The sequence below is a fragment of the Hyla sarda genome, chromosome 6 (genome assembly GCF_029499605.1).
Source record: "Hyla sarda isolate aHylSar1 chromosome 6, aHylSar1.hap1, whole genome shotgun sequence".
NCBI classification, from domain to species: domain Eukaryota; kingdom Metazoa; phylum Chordata; class Amphibia; order Anura; family Hylidae; genus Hyla; species Hyla sarda.
The window spans coordinates 105,992,181-106,017,455 of NC_079194.1; the positions used below are offsets into that span (position 1 = coordinate 105,992,181).

The 25,275-nt window shown below is 43.1% G+C and overlaps 2 protein-coding genes across 4 annotated transcripts in view; both read right to left on the reverse strand.

Annotated features, from left to right (window-relative positions):
• The window catches only part of TMF1 (TATA element modulatory factor 1), a 58,031-nt gene extending 51,055 nt beyond the window's left edge, over positions 1-6,976 (reverse strand). Inside the window, exon 1 of the mRNA XM_056524581.1 lies at positions 6,643-6,976. Coding sequence (XP_056380556.1) covers positions 6,643-6,784 — 142 coding nt within the window. The 5' untranslated portion in view covers positions 6,785-6,976. The remainder of the gene's footprint in view (positions 1-6,642) is intronic.
• Positions 6,977-15,434: 8,458 nt separating this feature from the next.
• UBA3 (ubiquitin like modifier activating enzyme 3) overlaps positions 15,435-25,275 on the reverse strand; it is a 57,417-nt gene continuing 47,576 nt past the window's right edge. For all 3 annotated transcript variants that reach the window (XM_056524583.1, XM_056524582.1, XM_056524585.1), the window contains 6 exons: positions 21,912-21,948; positions 21,738-21,819; positions 20,399-20,499; positions 18,726-18,789; positions 17,572-17,626; positions 15,435-15,958 (listed from right to left, as the gene is read on the reverse strand). In XM_056524583.1, the coding sequence (XP_056380558.1) occupies positions 15,870-15,958; positions 17,572-17,626; positions 18,726-18,789; positions 20,399-20,499; positions 21,738-21,819; positions 21,912-21,948 (428 nt within the window). In that variant the 3' untranslated portion in view covers positions 15,435-15,869. The remainder of the gene's footprint in view (positions 15,959-17,571; positions 17,627-18,725; positions 18,790-20,398; positions 20,500-21,737; positions 21,820-21,911; positions 21,949-25,275) is intronic.

Genomic DNA, 25,275 nt, shown 5'->3' on the forward strand with positions numbered 1-25,275 from the left:
CTACCATAGCAACCAGTGTGTGGTTCCATCTCTTCACATCCAATGTCAGAGTATATCTGGACCATTCAGGTATAATTCTCAAAGCAACAGTATGGCCACCTCTCCACTGAGCTGTATAGAGTGTGGCAGCTGGGGAATGGTGAACAGAGGATCCTTCCTTCCTGGCCATTAAATTCTATGAGGGAAGTGGTAAGACTCACAGTTATGGCATACGCACCAAATGTTTAAGAGAGACCCCCCCCCCCCCTTAATATTATTAAATGGTATATTTAATGAGCATGCCAGATGCACCTCCCACCAAGAATACTGACAAAGTCCTGGATTATTAAGCAGGTTTTTAGGGTCTAAAGTAAGGACGTGGCTGTATAGGGCTTTTGATCCTGAATCCATACATACAGTTGTTCATTAGATAATTACCCCCTCCAGCGTCTAGATATTGATTTAAAAATATATGCAAATCAGGCTTTAGAGCCCACTGGGCGTACCTTTTGGCTGCTTGAGCCCAGCACAGTTTGGCCTCTTCACCAGTTACTCACTCCTGAAGTGACCAGGGTACAGAGAGGAATGACTAACTGGTGAAGGGGTTGAATTGTGCTGGGGTCCAGGAGGGGAGGAAAATGCCCAGTGGGCTCCAAAGCCAAATTTGCATATCGGTGCTGGAGGGGTCAGTAATGAGAGGTATGTATGGATTCAGGGTCTGTTTAAAAGGGGTATTCCGCTGTAGAATATTTATTTTTAACATTACCCCCAGGCTGCCAACATATAAAACAAAAACTTGCCGCCACTCCCTCGCTGCCCCTGTATTGTTGTTCCTGACCTCCGATGCGGTCTTCTTCATGGTTACTAGTGGTCAACACATCACACTGCGGCTCAACTAACCGCTGGCCGCAGCAATGTCCTGCCTCAGCTGGCAATAGGCTGATCGGCAGTCCCAATGATCTTCCTGGTACCGGGGCTCAATATGTCACACTGCCGCTCAGCCTATCGCAGGCTTAGACGCAACACCGCTGAGGCCGGTGGTTAGCTCAGCCACAGTCTGATGTGTTGATCACTGGCAACCAGGAAGAAGATCGCACCAGAGGTCGAGAGCAGCAGCAGGTAAGTTCTTGTTTTATATGCCGGCAGCCTGGGGATAATATTAAAAAATGTTCTACAGCGCAATACCTTTTAGATAACAGATTAAAGGTTTTTAGGGTGTGTAACAATACTACAGGTGTGTGTTGAATTTAAACAGATTTTTTTTTTTTAAATCAAGAGTATGAATAAATATACGAAACTTTGTAATATATCCGGTAGTATATGCGTTATGTCCGCTCACCCGTGCTGCCGAACTCCAGCCCACCTGTGCTGCGGAAACGCTGGTCCCGCCCTCGGCTTAATCTGCATACGTAGAAAAGAATGTATCCAGCACTCGAGGTTTGCAGGTAAAACAAAGCTTGCTTTATTATAAACAATGATAAATGTCACATACAGAGGAGCCTACTGACACGTTTCACACCTGCTGGTGCTTAATCATAGACTGACATACAATACAAACCACATTGTTAAAATACATGGGAATGCGTTCACATGACCCATTATATCATCAATTAAAATTCCAAGGCAGTGTGAAAATCAGAAACGGAGATATCTGTTGCAGTTTCCTGGGTAGCTGTTCACATTCATAGTAGTGATAATTGCCGCACTTGAAAAACCCCTTCAAATAACTTTTATGAGTTATTTGAAGGGGCGGCAATTATCACTTCTATGAATGTGAACAGCTACCCAGGAAACTGCAACAGATATATCCATTTCTGGTTTTCACACTGCCTTGGAATTTTAATTGATGTAATGGGTCATGTGACCCCATTCCCATGTATTTTAAAGGGGTACTCCGCTGCTCAGCATTTGGAATAAACTGTTCCGAACGCTGGAGCCGACAGCTTATGATGTCATAGCCCGCCCCCTCAATGCAAGTCTATGGGAGGGGGCATGACAGCTGTCACTCTCCCTCCCATAGAATTGCATTGAGGGGGCGGTGCTATGACATCACAAGCTACCGGCATCGGCTCCAGCGTTCGGAACAGTTTGTTCCAAACGCTTAGCAGCGGAGTACCCCGTTAACAATGTGGTTTGTATTGTATGCCTATGATTAAGCATCGGCAGGTGTGAAACCCGTCAGACAGGCTCCTCTGTATGTGACATTTGTCCAGGATTATAATAAAGCAAGCTTCGTTTTACCTGCAAACCTCCAGTGCTGGACACATTCTTTTCTACGTTTGGAATATATCTGTTCAAATAAAATGCCTCTTTATCCACTTATCAAGCTTTCTAGTGTGACTATGCTTTTACCTCTCACAGATGAATCGTATGCTACCATGAAGCAGAGCAATGGGTAGTCACCAGTAGACTACATGCAGTAAAGGTGGGATCCAGCCAGTTCTCCCAGTTTCCACAAACTGGTCACAATGACAGCCGCTTTGCTGAACCGTGGAGAATCTGTGATATTACACAACTGTTGCAAGCGTTGAGCACCCAGTGTTTCCCCCACCCAACCCTATACTTTGGCTAGAATTCTGTTGTTAATTCAGTGAGGGAAGAAGACAGAGTAGTGAGGTCACTATACTGTTGATTCCTCCTCAGTTCCTACTATGGCCACCAGCCCCTTCCACACATGGGAAACCAGTTGGCAAAAATTTGAATGTAACTTTTAACATTTGGTCTATTCTAACCTATTACCAATCATGGGTAAAACCTTTTTGATAGTATCCCGATGTATACCAGAGATGGCGTCCAGAGATATTATGTGAACAAAAATGTAAGCTGTCCATAAAAGGAGGAGGAATAGGGAAAAAGGAGGAAGGATTGCAATAAGAAAGACAGAAACGCATGAGGTTTAGGCCCCTTTCACACTGCCGGTATGCTCCGGCAAAATCGTCCGTCAAACTCCCTCTTTTTATTTTATTTTTGCATTTTGCCGGCCGTAATTTTGCCGGCCGTAATTTTGCCGGAGCATACCGGGAAATAACGGGTCCCGATGGACCCCATTGTATTTAATAGCAGCAGTTATTTTTGTAGAGAAAAGCCAGAGAAAAAGACGGTGCAAGCACGGTGCAGCCGGTGATGTGAATGTATCCTTACTGATTCACAGCTTACACTGCTCAATACTGATTTTTAAATGTCCTCTAAGCTGAGATTGTGCTAAAGAGATATAGGGGAGCAGGATATTCTGTGTTTGTGCGGTATATACAAGATTTCATAGAAGATAAACCCACTGAACGACTGACACTTAGAGATGGAGCAGAGGTAAAAATGTCATATACAAGAGGCCAGAAACAGTGCTGAAAAGCACGTTGACTTAAAAGGGGTATTCCGGCTTTATACATCTTTTCCCCTATGCAAAGGATAGGGGATAAGGTGTATGATTGCAGGGGTCCCGCCGTCACTCCCCCTCCCATAGACATGAATGGAGGGGCGTGGTGTGACATCACATCCCCGCCTCTGAGGCAGTGCCCGGCACAGAATGCCGGTGGCTGCACCAAGATCGTGGAGGTCCCCAGCGGCAGGACTCCTGCGATCATACACCTTATCCCCTATCCTTTGGATAGGTGATAAGATGCATAAAGCCATAATACCCCTTTAATCTCTCATTACCTTGACTCAAGCTCTGTAATGACCTGCAAACACAGATTCATAAGGAATGTTGTCAGGGTGGAAATGTCATCTACCGGATGATCATGAAATGAATCAGACGTTGGCTAAACATAACCAAGAGTTAGATGCAATAAAAATAGCAGAAGCATGAAAGCCATAGACAATGTACATGCAATAGATATAAGGGCATCCACAACTTAAAGGAACACACCTGTTCATATGAAGCTGATAAAAAGAACAGGGTCAACCTTAAAAGAACTCTTCTGATTTCCTTGCAACAAGACACAACTATTTTTTCCAACAGTTTAACAAGCACAATATCAGTACACAACAACACAAAACATTTCTCCCTTGGGGACAATACACACAGAAAAGCTACCTCTGCGTCCCTCCAGGTCCATAGCATTGTAAGTGGGTGTGCTACTGTGACTCTTCTAACACATGTCCAGTAGGGGTCCATTAGCAGGGGGGCCCTAGGCACAGCATTCTTACTGTGAAAGTGCAAGATCTCAGGGGAGGTTCGTGAATACACAATAGAAGGTGTTCTTATCTGAGCTGAAAGGCAGACGCAGCAGTGCACCTAGGGCAGTGTTGCCCAACCAGGGCGCCTCCAGCTGTTGCAAAACTACAACTCCCAGCATGCCAGACAGCCTTCGGCTGTCCGGGCATGCTGGGAGTTGTAGTTTTGCAACAGCTGGAGGTGCCCTGGTTGGGAAACACTGACTAAGGGGCTAAATAATGCCTCAAAGTGCACCAAACACCCTCATTTGCATAATGGTATTGACACATTTTTCAGAATAACTGTGCAAATGGCAGACATAACAAAAGTAACATGCACAGCCGTGTGAGGACTGCATTCAGCCTTTACTAGCAGGTTAGTGTAATGTGAACGTTCCCACCTTTGTATTTTGCCGCAGATTTTCAGCAGGGGATTTTGCTACCCGTTGAGCTCAATAGGTAGAAAAATCAGCTGCGGGAGACAACAGCAACATTAGGCTACTTTCACATGGGAGAACGTCAGCATGGAAAATTTCAGTGCAGACATTCCCACCGACAGCGGAGCACTGGCAGAACATGCCAACGCTAGGACCACTCGGAAACGCGCCATTTCATAAACCGCAATGAATTTCCCTGCAGACTCCGCAGAAAGAATAGACAAGTCTATTCTCTCTGATGACTCAGGAATTGGGATTTCTGCAGCAGAAACATCTGCCACGGAAATTCTGCCATGTGCACAGAGCAGCAGAATCCCATTGATATCAATGGACTCTGCTGCTGCAAAATTCCATGCGGAAATTCCATCAAGTGTACAAATACCCTAAGGGTGCATTCGCACACACTGGATCCCCCACGGATTTGAAGTTGCAGATCAGCAGCAGTTGTGTGTGAATGCGCTTTTTCTTTTTGTTTGTTTTTAAGAAAATGTATTGTCAAAAATGCCCTGCAGCCACAACCACAGCCCAATGGTCCCACAGATTATACCACAGCTCTTATACAGCTCTTCCCTCAGCCCTGCTCATTTTTTAAAGCAGCTGTCATATCAAGAGATCAATTGCCTATACATCCTATTAGGGCATAGTGACAGGTGGAGCCCCCTTTTAAGGGCTGGTTGCCTTAAAGGAGTATTCCAGCGCAAAATAATGTATCCCCTATCCAAAGGATATATCGTTATAAGGTTATAGATCGTGGGGGCTCGAACGCTGGGGCCCCCGGGATCTCCTGGACGGGACCGCGGCAGTCTGCAGGAAGTGAAGTTTTGTCCCCAGCAAAAAGCCGTGGCAGACACGCGGCCTCCATGTATCTATATGGGGTACATGGAGGGGGCGTGTCGGCCACCGCATCATGCGGGGACGGAATGCCCCCTCTCCAGCATACTGCTGCGGCCCCATCCAGGAGATCCCGGGGGGCCCCAGCGCTCGGGGACCCCCGTGATCTATAACTTATCACCTAGGGCAGTGATCTTCAACCTAACCTGCGGACCACCAGATGTTGCAAAACTACAACTCCCAGCATGCAGGGAGTGGGAGTTGTAGTTTAGCAACATCTGGAGGTTGAAGATCACTGACCTAGAGGATAAGTTATTTTGCACTACAGATCTCCTTCAAAGAGGACCTGTGGTCATCTCTGAAATCGCTATGTAGTGGTATGTATAGGTTCCTGGGGGGGGAGGTTGATCACATATCTATTTACGGTTTGTCGATCGCCAAACCCCCCCCCCGTTCTGAAATTTTGCAGTATTTTATTCCCATCTGACCGATTCCAGAAACCATCAGATGGGTAGGAATAATTTTGGAGCAAATGAAGGTATGTTTGGACTCATGGGGCAGTGTGCATGAATAACTTCCCTGCAGCGACCTCCCCTCGCTTTCTTCTAATATAGTCAGTCTTGCCAGATCCTGCTGACTACGTCAGAAGTAAGCGAGGGGAGCGCATACTGCACAGATGTAAGTTATTCACACCCCCGGCCCAGAAAGCCCACCCATACCTCCTGCACATCATAAACCTGCATGCCCATCTGGCGGTTTTAGGAATCTGTCAGATGGGAATAAAATACCCCATAACTCCATAACAAGGGGGGGCGGATTGACAAACCACAAACAGGTATGTGATCCCCCCAGGACATATATATATATATATATATATATATATATATATATATATATATACCAGTACATAGCAATGTTAGAAATCCCCACAGATCCTCTTGAAGGTGGAGCTCCCCTTTAGGAGTTGGTGCACACTGCCACAGGCACATTAGGGGAGGTTTATCAAAACCTGCGCAGAGGAAAAATGGTGCAGTTGCCCAAAGCAACCAAATAGCCCAATTCTTTCATTTTACAAAAGGCCTCAGGAAAATTTAAGAAGCAATCTGATTAGTTGCTATGGGCAACGGCACCACTCTTCCTCTTCACGTGTTTTAAAATGACTCCCAGACATCAGAGACTGGTGGACAGACCATATACAATACCATGACACCCCACTAGGAGGCGGTGACCCTGCTACACGTACCCTCCTCATAGGGGCTGATGATGGAGTCTGCCCAGGCTGTCTCATCCTCCTTTATATCCAGTACTCGGTCTATGGATTTCTGGGCCTGGGACAGCGCCTGCTTGGCGAAGCTGGAAAGTTGTGAGGCATTGAACCAGCTCATGGTGCCGGGTCCTCCTCCTCCTGCCCCGGCAGCCCACACCACCGGCCGCCACCGATCTCCTACCACTTCCCGAACACGTAGCAGTAAACAAACCCCATCATGACGTCATCACAGCGCGACAGCGGTCTTCCCAAAGGCGTTCTCAGGACTGATCAGGTGACTCCGTCTAGTCAGGACGTCATCATGAGGCGCCGCTGGTTTGTCCTGGAGGCGTGACGCGAGCTGGTCATGTGATTCCGCGACGTGACAGCTGTCACTGCGCGACGGGATCTAATCATTTTGGGATTAGTTTTATCCCCTTCTATTGGTATCCTATGGGAATAGGTGATCCAGTTCTTAAAACAGTGTTTTCCAACCAGGGTGCCTCAAGCTGTTGCAAAACTACAACCGTATGCAGATAAAAATTTGGACACACGTTTTGATACAGTTCAGTCAGGTTTTGAGGAATACGTTTTTTTTTTTTTTTTTTTTTTTTATCAAAAACCTGATAAAGAAAACTGTATTGCAAAAACGTGGTGTGAACCATAGTGCATAGCTTTGGCTGTCTGGGCACGCTAGGAGTTGTAGTTTTGCAACAGCTGAAGGCACCCTGGTTGGTAAACGCTGTCCTAAAACCTATGGACCTCCTGGAGTTGCAAAACTACAACTCCCAGCGTGTCCAGACAGCCAAAGCTATGCACTATGGTTCACACCATGTTTTTGCAATACAGTTTTCTTTAACAGGTTTTTGATAAAAAAAAAAAAAAAAAAAAAAAAAAAAAACTATTCCTCAAAACCTGATTAAACTGTATCAAAACGTGTGTAAAAAAATGAAAAATGATGTTCGGTTGCATCCGTTTTTTAAGAATAAAAACGTATACGTTTTGAACATTTCACTCCATTATGAATAAAGTTTCACTTGTTTGATTGAAATTCCAAGAAAAAAACTGTGCAAAGTCAAAAACCGTATAGTGAAAACTGGAAGGAACCGTACACACATACAGGTCTGTACGGTTCCCATTGATTCCCATGTTAAAAAAACTAAAAACGTATACGGTTTAATACGGTTTTTCACCCGGACCAAAAATCGTGGTAGGCCACTGTTTTCTGTCCAGAAAAAAAAAGTTAAAAACTGTGTGGTTTGAAAAACGGAGACAACCGTATGCAATATGGTGCATACGGTTTTGAATGGAAAGTCTATGGCCATGGTTTGCTGTACGGTTGCATACGTTTTTTTTTTTTGTTTTTTTTATGTATACAAAAACTGTATAGACTAATATATCCAAAAATGTCTTGTTGCCCTGTTCTAGAAGAGGGGTCTCAAATTATCTGGAGGCAGCTGGAGGTAAAGGAAGTATTCCACCAAAAAGAGTCATACACTGTGTCAAGGAATGTTGGGAGTTGCAGTTACTAACTACAATGCCCAGCATGCCCTGATACAGCCTATGGCTCTGTAGGTGACTCAAAACTCCTAGCATGTTGCACCATAACCTATACTGTACTATGATATAGTGCTACATGCTGGAAGTTGTAGTCTGGTCAGCTGCAGAGCCATACGCTGTATCAGTAAGCTAGGAGATAGACCGTGGGAGTACGAGATGTCGGCGCTGGATGAAGGAGCCAGAAGTAGTGGCATAAAATCAAAGCAGGTTTATTGAATGCAATGCGTTTCGCTGCGCATGCGCAGCGAAACGCGTTGCATTCAATAAACCTGCCTTGATTTTATGCCACTACTTCTCCTGGCTCCTTCATACAGCGCCGACATTTCCTACTCCCACGGTCTATCTCCTAGCTTATCGATCTCAAGGAGGGCTGCGGATGAGGACACACAAACTTTCAGGCGCTTTCCGTTGTTGTGTGCACACAACCAACTCTGGTAAGCGGCATGGGATAGATCTCTTCCCTCTCCCTATGGGCCTGACCTGCTGATCCCGCACATGGAGCGCCTTCTGCTTTCTTTCTAGATTATACGCTGTATCAGGGCATGCTGGAAGTAGCAGTTACTAACTACAACGCCCAGCATGCCCTGCCTGATACACCCTATGGCTCTGGAGCTGACCCAAACCTATAACTCGTGTTGTACCATAAGCAATAATTTTACATTGAACAAATGCGAAAGGCTTGGCATCCCCTTACCCACAAGTGGCACTATGTGGCAGCCTGGTGCAGAGACGTGAACTCCGCTGCGCTCCTGTCCGTTGAGGTCTTGTGACGTCACTGCCGTCTTCCTTTCTGGTAACAAACGTGCCTGACTTTTTAGTCCGTCCCTGGCGAGGGACGCATTAACACTAAACTTTACTGCCAAGTAGGGGGCCCCAAAATATCGTCCCACAGGCCGCGAGTTTGAGACCCCTGTTCTAGAAGGTTATGTGATCACTATGTTCATTTCTAGTGATCTCGCACACACTACATCCAGCGTGCATTGAGGTGCAGTTTATGAAGACGTCAGCTTCCACATACAGATGTGGATAAAATTGTTCATACCCTTTAAAGGAAATCTGCAGCAAAAACAACTTATCACCTATCCACAGCCGGCACGCCTCCTCCATGTAGTTCTATGGGAGAGGTGGGGATGCAGCGTTCGTGCCTTCCCGCCTCTCTCCCATAGAGCCGTATGGGTAGGGGGCGTACAGTCGACCTCACTGAGGTCAACCATACACGCATTAGCCGGCACATAGGCCCAGATTTATCAAAGAATGTCTACGGTGGAGCTATTTTCCCACGTTTATTTGGGTGGTGGCTTTGACTAGCGTGCATCTTATTTATCAAGAAGGTGCAGCAGGATGATGAATTTTGCGCAGCTCTGCTGTGGTGGGAAAAGCTCTACCCCATACACTTTTTCTAGACGCTTGTGAGGGAGGGAAGTAGACACTTTCCCGGGTCCTGAATTTGGCAGGTTAGGTGTTTTTACTTTCACAGAGCTGCCGGGACATTTTTACTTGCGTTTTAGATGCTACAATCAAATTTGATTGTGGTGTCTAAGGGGTTAAAGCCGGGCATCATCGTGATGGGTGATGTCTGGCATTAGAGATGGGTCCTGGTGGCAGATAGCCGCAGGACCACCCAGATATGACCCGCACTCAGCTCCTGAGCACATATCATAGAAGGGGAGTGGGATGCTGCCATCCACAAGGGGTTAAAGGTTGAATTGTGGAAGGTAGATGTGATTCTTACGTCTACTGGTAGGTGGTGTAGCTTTGCACCTAAAAAAGTACCTTTGCGCACAAAATAGCGACTTTTGACAAAAGTGGCAAATGATAAATACATGACCACTGTATGGTCAAAAAGAAAAAGTTCTACAGGTAGGAAAAAAGAGCGAAACTGTCTATATCAAGAGACGCATAAAAGTCTCAAAATATTCTGCTTGCGCCTGAACTGCTCCTAAACATTGACAAAAAATACTCTAAAAGGAATGATAAATCTCCCCCATAGTGCGGTAATGCCGGGGCCCCATTCGGACACCCCCCCCCCCCCCCCGTGTTATCGCTGCAGATCTCCTTTAACACCCTTGAGGATTTTTCGATTTTGCACATTTGTTTTTTCCTTCTCGCGTTCTAAAAATCATAACGCTTTCAATTTATCACCTACAGACCCATATGAGGGCTTGTTTTTTGCGCCACCAATTTTACTTGTAATGACATCAATCATTTCACCACAAAATGGAAAAAGAAACAAAATATTTGTGGGAAAAAAATTCTAACTTTTGGGGGCTCCTGTTTCTACACAGTGCACTTTTCAGTGAAAATGACACATTGGGGGAGATTTATCAAAAGCTGTCCAGAGGAAAAGTTGCTGAGTTGCCCATAACAACCAATCAGATCGCTTCTTTCATTTTTCAGAGGCCTTTTCAAAAATGAAAGAAGTGATCTGATTGGTTGCTATTTCCTCTGGACGTGTTTTGATAAATATCCCCCATTATCTTTATTCTATAGGTCCAATACGATACCCAAATTACGGTATGTAGGTTTTATTTTGTTTTACTACGTTAAAAAAAATTACTTGTTTTAAGAAAATTAGTATGTTTTGCACCGTGATATGTTTTTTTTTCCACCATTATTGTTTTGATGGGAGTTTCTAAACATGCTTTTTATACATTTTTATATGCTATACAAAGTGACCAAAAATATGCAATTCTGGACTTTTGTTATGCATACGCTATAGACCATGCCGTTTACTTAACATATTTTTATAGTTTGGACATTAACGCACGCGGCGATACCACGAGTTTTTGTTTATTTACAATATATTTTTTTATGAGATAAGATGAGATGAAATATAATTCAAACGTTTACACCCTGTTCCAAATATTTATGTTAATTATATTTGAGAGTCACAAAGATGAAATATTTAGTTTTTCTGTATAACTCATGGATGGCATTGTATCTCAGGGCTCTTTTGATCACTGAAAACAATCTCGGACACCTGTGATAATTAGATTGCCAGGTGAGCCCAATTTAAAGGGGTACTCTGGTGGTAAACTTTTTTTTTTTTTTTTTTTTTAAATCAACTGATGCCAAAAAGTTAAACAGATTTGTAAATTACTTCTAATAAAAAAAATCTTAATCCTTCCAGTACTTATTAGCTGCTGAATACTACAGAGGAAATTATTTTCTTTTTGGAACACAGTGCTCTCTGCTGACATCTCTGAACATTTTAGGAACTGTCCAGAGCAGCATATGTTTGCTATGGGGATTTTCTCCTACTCTGGATAGTTCTTAAAATGGACAGAGATGTCAGCAGAGGCCCCCCGCAATCTTTTTGTACGGGGCCCCGGCTCGCCAGCCAGGCACCGCGTGTTGACCACCGCATGGAGCGGCGGCTAACACGCTCCCTCAATACATTGCTATGGCAGAGCCGGAGATTGCCAAAGGCAGCGCTCCGGCTCTGCCATAGAGTTGTATTGAGGGGGCGTGTCAGCCGCCGCTTCGTGCGGTGGTCAACATGCCCCCTTCCCACAGGCTGTTGGGGCCCCGTACAGGAGATCGCAGGGGGCCCCAGCGGTCAGACCCCCTGCGATCTGAAACTTATCCCCTATTCTTAGGATAGGGGATACGTTTTTCACCACTGGACTACCCCTTTAAGAGATTTGTGGCTGATTCAGAGCACAGAGGGGTTTGTGCATATAAAGGAACATTGAGGAAGATTTCTGCCAGATCCATGCATCGGATCAAGAGAGCAGCTGCTAAAATACCATTACATAGCAGCAAACAGATACTTGAAGCTGCTAATTCCTCTGGAGTCCCACGAACATCAAGGTGTAGAGTCCTCCAGGATCTTACAACTGTGCATAAACCTTCTATTCGGCCACCACTAACCAATGCTGACAAGCAGAAACGGCTGCATTGGGCAGAAAAATACATGGAGACTAATTTTCAAACATTCCTGTTCACTAATAAGTGCCGTGCAACCCTGGATGGTCCAGATGGATGGAGTAGTGGATAGTTGGTGGATGGCCACCCTGTTCCTACAAGGCTGCGACATCAGCAAGGCAGTTGTGGAGTCATGTCTTGGGCCGGAATCATGGGAAGAGAGCTGGCAGACCCCTTTAGGGTCCCCAAAGGTGTAAAGATGACCTCTGCAAAGTATGTGGAGTTTCTAACTGAGAACCTTATCAAATAAGGGGTCCGATGTTAAAATGTTTAAAAAGTTAAAATGTTGTTAAGTTTGATTGAAAAAGCTTTTGGTTTCAGTAAATGCTGCAAACACAACAAATGACAATTTTCAGTTCTTTACAACCCATAAAATGTTTTAAAACTTACTGTGCGTAATTTGGAACAGTGCATTATACGTTTTTTATGTTTAAAAAAAATACTGTTATCATTAGGAGGTTTGTTCAATAAAAGCACAAAGACTTCACAGCTTCCTAGAGCCTGCTCACAGGCAGAACTAGCAAATAAGCGTGCCATCCGTGCACCAAGCCTGCCGTCCGAACGAAGAAGAGAACGGGACCACGGATCAGGGACAGGTAAGTATGGTTATCATCAGTATCACTGATGACAGTTTCCCTTTAAAGCATACTTGTCATATCACAGAAAAAATAAAGTTCAGGGTACCATCATTTTTTTCAGGCCAATTTCATTATTTTGTTTTTCAAAAGGATTCTGTTAAACAATTCAAAAGCGATAACTAATTTTCATCAGGTATATCTCCCAGAAATAAATTGGAAGGTTTGGATAATTGGAGAAGACTGGGGTGAATTGGGTAAAAGATCTTTTAAAATTGGATAGTTTTCATTCTTTTAGGGATTTCCAGATACCTGCTGAAGCGTTCTTTAAATACTTACAGCTGAGACATGTGATTGCAAATCTCTCTAATCGTAACAAGTGACCCAGTATTAGATCTAGTAATAAAGAAAGCGGGGGGGGGGGGGGTATTTCTAGAATATATCAATTACTAGCTATAAAGAGGCCCTGCACAATCGGTACCTGCATTTCTTAAATGGCAAACGCAGGCGAATATTAGCGAAGGACAGTGGAAAACTGCCCTTAAGAATATTCCAATCCAAGCATTGGGAGAAAGGGAAATATTATTATATATTGTATATAGGTCTTATAGAATGCCGGCCCTTCTCTTTAAAATTGGATATTGAAAACATGATAAAATGCCCTCGTTGTTTGCACGACTCTGCAGATATTACTCATATGTTTTGGGAACGTTTATATGTTCACAGATATTGGAAGTTAATTACAGAATATATTGGGTCTATCTGGGAAATTGAGATACCTTTAGAATAAAAAATATGTATATTGGGATTCTTAGATAATTTAAATATAGCAGCTCATACTAAACAAGCCCTAGGTAGATTGTTATATAATGCGAGAAAATTATTAGCACAATTCTGGAAGGTCCCAAAACCACCAACTAAGAAGCATTTTATTAAGAAGATGGAGAAGGTTGTGGCATGGGAGAGAGCGATATATCTAAAAAGGGGACAAGCAGACAAATTTATTTTGATTTGGAATAACTGGATAAATAGAAGTTGATGCCGGTCCTGAATACTGGAAGGGCGGGGGGATCCCCCTTTTAATTTTAATTACATTTTGTTTTGTTTTGTCTCGTTTTGTTTCTGGAAATTTTTTGGGCCATGTAAAGAGTTGTGTTGAAAACCCGTAGTGATATAATAATAATATATAAGTTTGAAGGATTGTTAGATCAATGAATTATTGGTTTATGATTGCTAAAAATTGAAGATGCTTATTGCCTTAAAAATATTTTTGTTAAGTTATGAATTGATCAATAAAAAGCTTAAAAGGAAAAAAAAATTGAATCAGGTAATTTTCAGTAAAATTTGATTACTTTTGTCAGTTTTAAATTCTTTCAGGAAGCATTATGGGTTGTTGCTTTTTACCAACAATTTTGTCCACATCTGTATGTAGAAATGTGCCATACTTCTGTCTTCTCATACTGAGTGCACTACATGATCAAGGTATGGCCCATTTGCACATACATCTAAAACAGTCATAACTGTGCACTGTGCCACTACACAAACTACATATGTACACTACCTATGCACAGGATATGCCCTAAATGCCTCATAGGTGGGACCCCAACCAATTTGGCAATTTGAAAAAGCCACAATTTGCATCATGGCAGGAGTAATATCAGCTGCCTTGCTAAAGGGGTATTTTTGGTTTCAGACAATTGTATTTGAAAAAGACTAATACCCTAAGATATATAACAAATTGTACTGGCTTCAGCATGCTTTTCCAGCATTCACCCGACAGGAAGTTGTGTAGTTCTTTCATTGTCAAGGTGGTGTTGTCTCCAGCTCCTCCTCCTCTCCCAAGACCTTGCATTATCCTCTGCTGTCTCAAGAGGCCTGGCTGGAAATTGTCTGAGCTCTAGCCCCACGCCCTGAGTGATGTTACCACTTTAACTATCACCTACTGCCTATGCCACTATCTTCCTGTATAAAATACATAAAGGTAGAATGAAGTGCATTTAGACCATCCTCTCTTGTGCTAAATGATTCCACAGGCAAAGGAGCAGACAGGGAATGAATACATCAGGTAATGCAATCTCACTGATTGTGTGATAGTCTGCTGTGAAATAAGATGTTCTGCAACAGTTCTGGGAGGTGAACTGGCATTAGTTTTGTGGGAGGATTGTGATAAAGAGCTGAGGGAAAATAATGCATTCTGGGAATTGTAGTACTCAACTGCTCAGCCAAGAAGAACAGGACTAAGATCCCCCAAACAAATGGATTTTGGGGTTTTTTATACATGCATACATGCAAACAATGTTATATGCTTGCGCAGCATTTTTATGTTTTTACATGTTGCATTATACCTATGAAAAAAAATCCTGAGCTAAAGAGAAAATCACTGAAATGAATCTTAAGGCAGGGGTGAAATTCAGCAGAATGTTTTTCCTTTGTGATAAAGTTAGTTTGTTTCATGGCAAAGAAAGACTTTGCAATTCATCTGGTCACTCTTCATACCAATGTAGTTAGTGGAATTTGCCGCTACAAAAACCGAAGCAGCAATTTGTGTCAGTCTCAACATTTGGCCACAATTTTACTTTAGTTCTATGTTTTTTTTTTGTTTTTTTTTTTTTTTAAATGTGTGAGCAAAGAAAAAGCATCTATACTACATGTGGATTCTAAACCAAGACCCCAGTGCAGTATGGGACCGTTGGTATGTCTTGTTGCAGCATAGAATCTTCTCATACACAAGGTAAAGAGGGTTTTATTCTGCCTAATTACATTGTTTACAAGTCTCCTACAAAACACTTTGCATGTTTTGTCATAAGAAAAGGACATACATAAAACATAAATGGCTTTATACAGTACACAGCAGTTATCAGACCAACAGAACACTGTACATGGTGGATTTTCCTAAAAGTAGATTTAAAATGCTCCTGGGTCATCTTTAAAATCTGTGTTTTTTCCCCTTTAATAAATAATTGCTTAATGGGGACTATGTTACATGAGCATTTTAAATTACCATATGGATGGAAGGCAATTAGAAAACCATACACCATCATGGTGCCGATCTGTTACCAACTCTGCCCTCCATCCCAGTGCATATCAGTATAATTTACTGCACAATTCTTATAATTTAATAACTAAAAGTGGCCACTTGGATCACAGCGTAGGTCTGTCTGGCTAAGTTGTAAAATGAAGCTTGAACAGCAGAGTCTGCGGTGTGGTAACATCAGCAACAGCAAGCTCTTGTCCATCGACGAGGCCAAGCTCTATGGGGGTAGAAACATTAGAAAACATTTTAAATATACAAATTGAAAAATGTAGCAAGCTTTTCTAACTGATGGAAAGTGCTGGTCAGAATCAGTCCCCTTCCTCCCTGGCAGCTGACATTGCAGTCCCTTCCAACTTTCCCTGCAAAGGTTGTCTCCTCAGCTATTTTGCAATGCTACTGAAGAGGCATATTTGATGCACAGGATTTAAAGCTGCAGATTTTATAAAAACGAAATGACTGATCACAGCTTCAAATCTGCAGCATCAAATCCTGTGCATCACATATGCGCTGGATACTGTACATGTGAATAGACCATTAAGGTATTTTCCTAGATATAACAACAATAGTTTATCCTTAAATTAGACCATAACTAATTTAAATGGGCACTGTCAGGTTCAAAAACTTTTAATATGTTGTACATCTTGGCAAAACATTAACCTTTCTAATACACTTCCTAAGAAAGCATGGCTTATAAAATCATGGCTTTGTCTAAGCTGAAGCACAGGCATGGACAAAGTCCAGTAAGTGAGGGTGGGCTAGCACTCCTCTGTGCTCTCTCCTGTCTGATAGGACTCCTCTGTGCTCTCTCCTGTCTGATAGCACTCCTCTGTGCTCTCTCCTGTCTGATAGTACTCCACTGTGCTCTCTCCTGTCTGATAGTACTTCTCTGTGCTCTCTCCTGTCTGATAGTACTCCTCTGTGCTCTCTCCTGTCTGATAGGACTCCTCTGTGCTCTCTCTCCTGTCTGATAGCACTCCTCTGTGCTCTCTCTCCTGTCTGATAGCACTCCTCTGTGCTCTCTCTCCTGTCTGATAGCACTCCTCTGTGCTCTCTCTCCTGTCTGATAGCACTCCTCTGTGCTCTCTCTCCTGTCTGATAGCACTCCTCTGTGCTCCCTCTCCTGTCTGATAGCACTCCTCTGTGCTCTCTCTCCTGTCTGATAGCACTCCTCTGTGCTCTCTCTCCTGTCTGATAGCACTCCTCTGTGCTCCCTCTCCTGTCTGATAGCACTCCTCTGTGCTCTCTCTCCTGTCTGATAGCACTCCTCTGTGCTCTCTCTCCTGTCTGATAGCACTCCTCTGTGCTCTCTCCTGTCTGATAGCACTCCTCTGTGCTCTCTCCTGTCTGATAGCACTCCTCTGTGCTCTCTCCTGTCTGATAGCACTCCTCTGTGCTCTCTCCTGTCTGATAGCACTCCTCTGTGCTCTCTCCTGTCTGATAGCACTCCTCTGTGCTCTCTCCTGTCCTATCAGACACAGAGGAGTGCTAGCCTGCCCTCACTTACTGGACTTTGTCCATGCCTGTGCTTCAGCTTGGACAAAGCCATGATTTCTATAAAAAAATTTCTTATAAAGTATATTAGAAAGGTTAATGTTTTGCCAAGATGTACAACATATTAAAAGTCTTTGTATCTAACAGTGCCCATTTAAGGATAGGACCAGCACAACTGAGACAAGGCTGTAATTCTATAGTTTACATTTGAAGTGTACCTGTGATGTTATTATCTTCTGATAACCAGATATAAAGTTAAAAAAAAAAACAAAAAAAAAAAAGACCTATCCATCACATTCAGTCATTAATAATGACTATCCACTAATAAGGAAAACCCACCTTTTAAAGTCTTACACAGATTAGGTCTTGTTCGTTCTTCTATAGACGCTACAGTCTGCAAAACACAATGATGTTAAAAACAACTAAGTATCTATATCAACGAACCCTGTATATAGGTCGTAAGTGCCCCCAAAAAGTTTGATAAGGTCTGGATACCATGGTTGATTTTGGAGGCGTCTGTTGTCCCGTCGGAGCATGTGGAATCTCCTCAGAAAGTGTGGGTTGATATTGCAATCTAAGTGGAGGGACGGAGGGTGCTCTTGGGTGTATGTCTGGTGTGTGTATGTGGTTGTGTCATTGTCTTTTGTTGGGCTGTTCTGCTCCAGGGGCTTCGTATATGGCCTGTTTCCTGGCTAATATGTTCATTTTACATAAGGACTCATTCTTTATGCTGATGCATTGCTATTATGCTTGCATTTCTCTATGTGAGTTTTGAATTGTAACCTGTGCATTTTGGGTGCTCTTGCGGTGCTCTCTGGAGTATTGTAATGTTTCTTTTGTGTTTGCAAAATTATACCTAAATACTATCCATATTAACCCTTTCAAGACATCGCTGTTTCATTTTGCCCTCCTCACCTTCTAAATGCCATTGGGGAAGATTTATCAAAACCCGTGCAGAGGAAAAGTTTCTGATAGCAACCAATCAGATTGCTTCTTTCATTTTGCAGAGGCTTTGTTAAAAATGAAAGAAGCGATCTGATTGGTTGCTATGGACAAGTGGGCAGCTTTTCATCTGCACAGGTTTTGATAAATCTTTCCCATTTTTATTTTTTTCCTCTACAGAGCCATATAAAAGCTTGTTTTTTGCAGGACCAATCGTACTTTAGTTTAACCATAATGTATGGTGAAATTAAAAAACAAAATACAATTTAGGCAAATGAACACCCGACAAGTGCAGCAGCTGTCATTCAGCCCTTTAAACACAGCAATCGTTCATAATTGCACCAAGTAAAAGGGTTGAATGACAGACATCAGCGTGATCGCTGAAATTGGTCACTAGAGGCGGGAGAATGCTGCAGATAGCAACTGGCACCCTCCATGTATACCGTAGGCTCAGCTCCTGAGACTATACACCCCTTCGCGATCTCAGACGTATATAGCCATATGGCGGTTGCAAAGGGGTTAAAGAGGAAGTATTTTACATTCTTAGTTACCTGTAAATATAGGGTCTTATTCTTCCCATCATGAGTTGCAGTGATGGCAGGAGACTTCATTTGTCTACAAAAAACAAAGATATGGTGGTCACTGGGTTCTGTAACGGCTGATTGTATCTGCAGTGTTTACTGTGATCTGCGTGGACCTGACTGTTCTTTAAAAAACACACAGGATGAAAAAAGTACATGAGAGGTGTTATCCCAAGATTATAATTTATCCCCTATTTACAGGACAGGTCATAAGTATTGATTGATGGGAGGCTGGACACTGGGACCCTTAACAAATCAAGACGACCACTGTCTCCCAAATGAATAGACAACTGCTCGATTCACTCGCTATAAGACTGTTGGAGAGGCAAGCATGTATGTTTCATCTGTCTTCATCAACTTGGGGAACATAGACCTCCATTTTCATGATCATTGGGGGACTCGGCAATCAAATAGTTGTCCACCTACTGAAAAACAGTGGGGGAGACTTATCAAAACCTGTGCAGAGGAAAAGTTTGCCAGTTGCCCACAGCAACCAATCAGATCGCTTCTTTCATTTTCAGAGGCCTTTTTAAAAAGAAGCAATCCGATTGGTTGCTAAGGGCAACTGGTAAACTTTTCCTCTGCACAAGTTTTCATACATCTCCACCAGTGTTCTATATAGTGGTCAGTATGCTATTTAGACTACCAGACTAAAAAATAAATAAAAGACTACAAATATACACAGTCAAGTGTGAGTTTAGGCTTCATGGGAAGGGAACCACATATGCCTTGTCCTACCCATTGTACTATTTTAGCCATAAAGGGAAGGATGACATAACCTATAAAACATAATTATTCAGTTCTGTTTAGAATCAATATGACACACAACTTTGCTAAAACCAGCCCAGATCACTCCCTATAATGTAACAATTCTGAAGCATATTTTATTAAAACTCTGCATAGTGCTGTTCCTCATTCCTCCTAGAAATGTATGAATATATCAGCTCTGTGTTACTATTACCCTTGTCAATAAGGTATGTCAACCACAGTCTTGACATGCCTCTGGACCCTTGTTTCCTAACCAGGGTGCCTCCAACTGTTGCAAAACTACAACTCCCAGCATGCCCAGACAGCCTTCGGCTGTCCGGGCATGCTGGGAGTTGTAGTTTTGCAACAGCTGGAGGCACCCTGGTTGGGGAACACTGCTCTGGACAATGACAGATGGTATAAGGTCACATCCCACTGACAAGTGTAACGGTAACACCCAATTATCAATTTGTTCATACGTTTCAACATGTTATTACTAAGGAACAACGCAATGAAGATATCCGAGAACATATGGCCCAAAACTGATATTTCATAGGGAATACAGGTATTCACTAAAACAGATGGTAGGTTCTCTTTATAGAAGAGGCCAACAGATTGGCATAGGAGACATATTCCTACCAATCACTCCAACACTACCTTGTCTGTCTTCATTATTTACTTTTGTGTTAGTCTTCCAAGTTGAAAGCAGAATGGGAATGTTGTATTTTGGATTGTAGAATGAAATACAAAATGCATATAAACATCATGATGCAATTATAAGGCTATATTCACATCATACTTATTGGCATCATTTTGGCTGTGTGGCATCAGTCGGGCTAATGTGAATGCAGCCTAACAGAATCTATGGAGGTCCTGCTGTTTTATACATAACTTACAATGACGTGTCATTTATTAAGTAATCCAAAACTTCTTGGAGTTTAGCAGAAGAGGGAAACTGGATTTCCTGAGGGAGTTGGCTGCAGGCTGGGCAGTTCTCCTGTTAAAAAATAAATAAATAGCAATATGCATTAGGTAAACTTTACAACAAACCTGCAGTTTGTTCTCAGTGTAACATTTCTACTTGTTAACATAGGGGTTTTCTGGGCATTTAACCATAGAGGACTGAGTCTATTTTGGCCCTAAGGATCGCTGATTTTTTTTTTCTTGTCATATGTTTTTTCTTTTTCCAATGACATACCTGTACAAGGGCTTGGTTTTTTGTGAAAGAAGTTGTAATTTTCAATTGTACCACTGTAAATGTAGATAACTTGTTCATTCACTTGGTGGTGCTGTGTTGCTGCTGCACAGCTCCCATTACAATGTGGCCCAAGCAGCTTATCAGGGGGTATGTCAGGTGTCAGCACCCCAACAATCAGCTATTTATGGCCTGTCTTGTAGATATGCAATCAATTTTATCCTAGAAAACACTATCGCTATGTGCTCATAAGAAAATGGGGACAAAAAAAATGGCAAAACCGTGGTTTGCCGTGCAAATTAAAGGCTGAGGACACCTTTGAAAAACATTTTTATTCTTGCTTGGCACTTATGGGGCAAAAAAGATTTTCTCAATTGGTCTTTATTATAAATGTTGGTAACTTTTGCTTCTATAGCCTATGCTTCTCCTTACATTTGTACACAGCTCTTGTAATTCTCTCCTGCCCACTGCCTTGTATCTGGTCTCCTCTCTATTTACAGCCAGTGTGAGCTGTCCTCTAGGATTCTCTCCCCCCCCCCCCCCCCACAATCTAAGCTGCTGCTACCTCTAACACAGAGGAAGCAAGAAAAAAAACAAAAAAACACATCTAAATGTTTTATGTTTTTAAATAGTAGGACATTTTTAATGATGACTATTCAGAAAGATGCAGGCACATGCAACTCAGCAGCTGTAATATAGGAGCCACATGGGACCACGGTTCCATCCGATGTATTTATGTAAGCACACAACTGCATAGAATAACCCTAGATCAGTGTTTCTCAAGCATGGCCCTCAAGACCCCCCCCCCCAACAGGTCATGCTTTCAGGATTTCCTTAGAATTATGGTCAGTGAATCAGACATCACCACAGTAATATCACCTGTGAAAGACTAAGAAAATTCATTGAAAAAACAACATGACCTGTTGGGGTCTATAGGACCGAACTTGAGAAACACTGCCCTAGATTGACCTGGAGAAGGGACCAGGATGCAACCAGTGGAGAATGAATGGTCTACATTATGTTGACACCATAAAACTTACCTTTCTTTCTGCTTCAAAGGTGTATGTGTACAATCCGTCCACATCATTGAAAACCAGGTAGTTATTCAGCGGAGTATACGCACTGCCCCACAAATAAAGACAGCAGATATTTGTTACCCCACAACGAAACCTTAAGAAAGGTGCCAAAGTAATACATTTGAATAACATATTTACCTCGTAGCTATCTTGAATACTTCGGTGGCACAGGCAGCTAAAAACATAAGACACAGTATTACAGATCATTGACACTACATTGCATCTATAGTGCTTGTCCAGTAATAGATATCTATAAGCAATAATAAGTTACAGGGGTTCTCCTGAAAAACATAAAGTATTTGCCTCTTTCCTGATTTTTTTTTACTTTTTGCACTTTTGTTACACTTAAATGTTCCAGATTATAAAAAATAAAAATAAAAAAAACTAATTTTAATATTACAAGTGATCATTTTATTTATTTTTTGAAAAAGCTATGTAAACCTTCATGGCCCCCAAGTGAATAGTAATTGCCCCCTAAACCTTATAACTAGCTGTTCCACCCTCAGCAGCAACAACTGCAATAAAGCGTTTGTGATAACTGGCAATGAGTCGTCACATCACTGTAGAGGAATTTTGGCCCACCCTACTTTGCAGACTTTTGTTTTATTTATTTTTTTTAAAAGCATGAAACACCTTTTTATGGTCATGCTGCAGCATCTCAATCGTATTCAAGTCCAGACTTTGATTAGGTCAATCCAAAGACTTTATTTTGTTTTCGTTTTTAATCTCTTGGGGACACAGGGCGTATGCATACACCCTGCATCCCCGGCCTTTAAGGACTCAGGGCATGCCTGTACCCCCTGGTCCAGTTTAACGGGTTTAAACCGTTCTCACCAGCGGACAACAGGTTAAACCCGGTGGGTCCCGGTTGCTACGGGGAACAAGGACCCACGTCTAATGCCGGGCACAGCCGATTGCGGCGTCTAAAGCGAAAGTAAAAGAATCCCGGCAGCTCAGCAGAGCTGATCGGGACTATCGTGACAAATTCTCGATGTCCCGATCAGCTTAGCAGATGACGGGAGGGTCCTCACCTGCCTCTCCGTAACCGATCGGCGATCTACTGCTCCTGCTCCATCCCATCAAAACAAAAATGGTACCGATAAAATCTACAGAGGACGGCGCAAAAAATTAGGCCTCATACCACTCTGTACACTTTTGAGACCTCTTGGATTAGTCTTTCCCGTGCTCTAGTGGCAATTATGGTAGGCAGGCCACCTCTGGAAATGTTCATCACTCTTCCAAATTTTCCTAAAGCTTAAGAAATGGCTGTGTGATCCTTTTCCAGACAGAGATGTCAATCACTTGGTTTCTCATCTGTTCCTGAATTTCTTTGGATCATAGCATGTTGTCTTGCTGTTTTGGGATCTTTTGGCCTACCTCACTGTCAGACAGGCCTGGGTGTGGCTAGTGAAATTGTACTCCGCTTTCCAAACAATGTGATTTACCACAGTAAATTCACGATTTAACAAGTAGTGGGGGGGGGGGCAGGGGGCAACTACTTACTCACATCGGCTCATGAAGATTCTGAAAACTTTTATTCCCATAATAAATGCAATCATCATTTGAAAACTGCATAATAGTTTGTGTTTACTTGGTTCACTTTGTGTAATTTAAAATTAGTTTGATGATAAAATATTGAAGTGAGGCAAATGTGGAAAAATAAAGACTTTTTCTCAGCACTGTATATAGGCTGTGAATGGTGTGAACCTGTGTTACCTATATAGATGTTTAAATTTATATTGTAATCCTGCCTGTGATCGAGACTACTGAAAAGTTTTCTGTACAGATCAGGCAGGCATGAGGCTTAGTGGAGAAGTGGAACTTGCAAGATTTTTACTCTACATAATGAAAATTATGAGTAAATTTATTCCCCTACCTTTTTTTAAATTTTTTTTATTTTTTATAAAAAGGAGATTTTTGTTTACTTACCGTAAAATCTCTTTCTCGGAGGATCCATTGGGGGACACAGACCGTGGGTGTATGCTGCTGTCTCTAGGAGGTGTGACACTATGGTAAAAAAAAAAAGTCGGCTCCTCCCAGCAGGATATACCCGCCTTCAGGCCCTGAGCTAATCAGTTTAAGTTCCAGAGCAATAGGAGGAGACCAACAGGTCAAGAAAAACCCCAAACTGTCCGAGAACCAGAAGAAAAAAACATAACTGAACACACCCTTGGACAGAGAACCAAAGTTAATCTCACAAAGGGCGGGAGCTGTGTACCCCAATGGATCCTCGGAGAAAGAGATTTTACGGTAAGTAAACAAAAATCTCCTTTTCTCTATCGGCTCCCTTGGGGGACACAGACCGTGGGACGTACCAAAGCCATCCCTTGGGTGGGCAGATAAGCAGTCAGGCAGACGGCCGATCCACTGCCACCTGCAACACTTTACGACCCAGACTAGCATCAGCCGATGCGAAGGTATGAACTCTGTAGAACCTCGAGAAAGTGTGCAAAGACGAGGCCGAGGCTCTATTCTGGAGTGCCCAGGATGCCCCAACAGAACGGGTAGAATGAGCCACAACCCTGAAAGGAGGAATCTTCCCCTTACAGCGATAGGCTTCCGAAATGGCGGACCGAATCCACCGAGAAATGGTGGCCTTGGAAGCAGGTTGTCCCTTGCGACGACCTTCCGTAAGGACGAAAAAGGAATCACACTGACGAAACGAAGAAGTGATGGAGAGAGAAGACCGAACAGCCCGAACTACATCCAGCTTGTGTAGTAAGCGCTCCTTAGGATGAGAAGGAGCGAGACAAAAGGACGGGAGGACAATGTCCTCATTGAGATGAAAGGCCGAAACCACCTTAGGCAAAAAGGAAGGATCTGGTCGGAAAACAACTTTGTCCTGGTGGATCACCAGAAACGGAGAACGTCAGGAAAGAGCTGCCAATTCAGACACCCTCCGGATGGAGGTGACAGCAACAAGAAACGCCACTTTCCAAGAAAGCCGGAGAGACACCTCTCTAAGGGGCTCAAAGGGTGCACCCTGGAGGGCACTCAGAACCAAATTCAAGTCCCAAGGGGGAGAGGGTGACCAATAAGGAGGAACAGCGTGCGCCACTCCTTGAAGGAAGGTCCGGACATGAGAATTAGAAGCCAGGGGCCGCTGGAAAAGAACAGCAAGGGCCGAAACCTGACCTTTAAGTGAACTGAGAGACAACCCCAGTTCCAACCCCGACTGCAAAAAGGAGAGAAGACTGGGAACCAAGGAGGTTAGCGGGGAGAAGTCCTGAGTCTCACACCAACGAAAATAAGACCGCCAAGTACGGTGGTAAATTCTTGCGGAGGAGGGCTTACGAGCCCTGAGCATGGTGTGAATGACTTGGGAAGAGAACCAGCAGCGAAGTGGAGCGTCGTCCAGGAGCCTGACTAAGTCGGCGTACCACGACCTTCGGGGCCAATCTGGAGCTACCAGAATGGCGGGGACGTCCTCTGCTTTGAGCTTCCTCAGCACCCTAGGAAGGAGCAGAAGGGGAGGGAACAGATAGGGTTGGACAAACCCCGC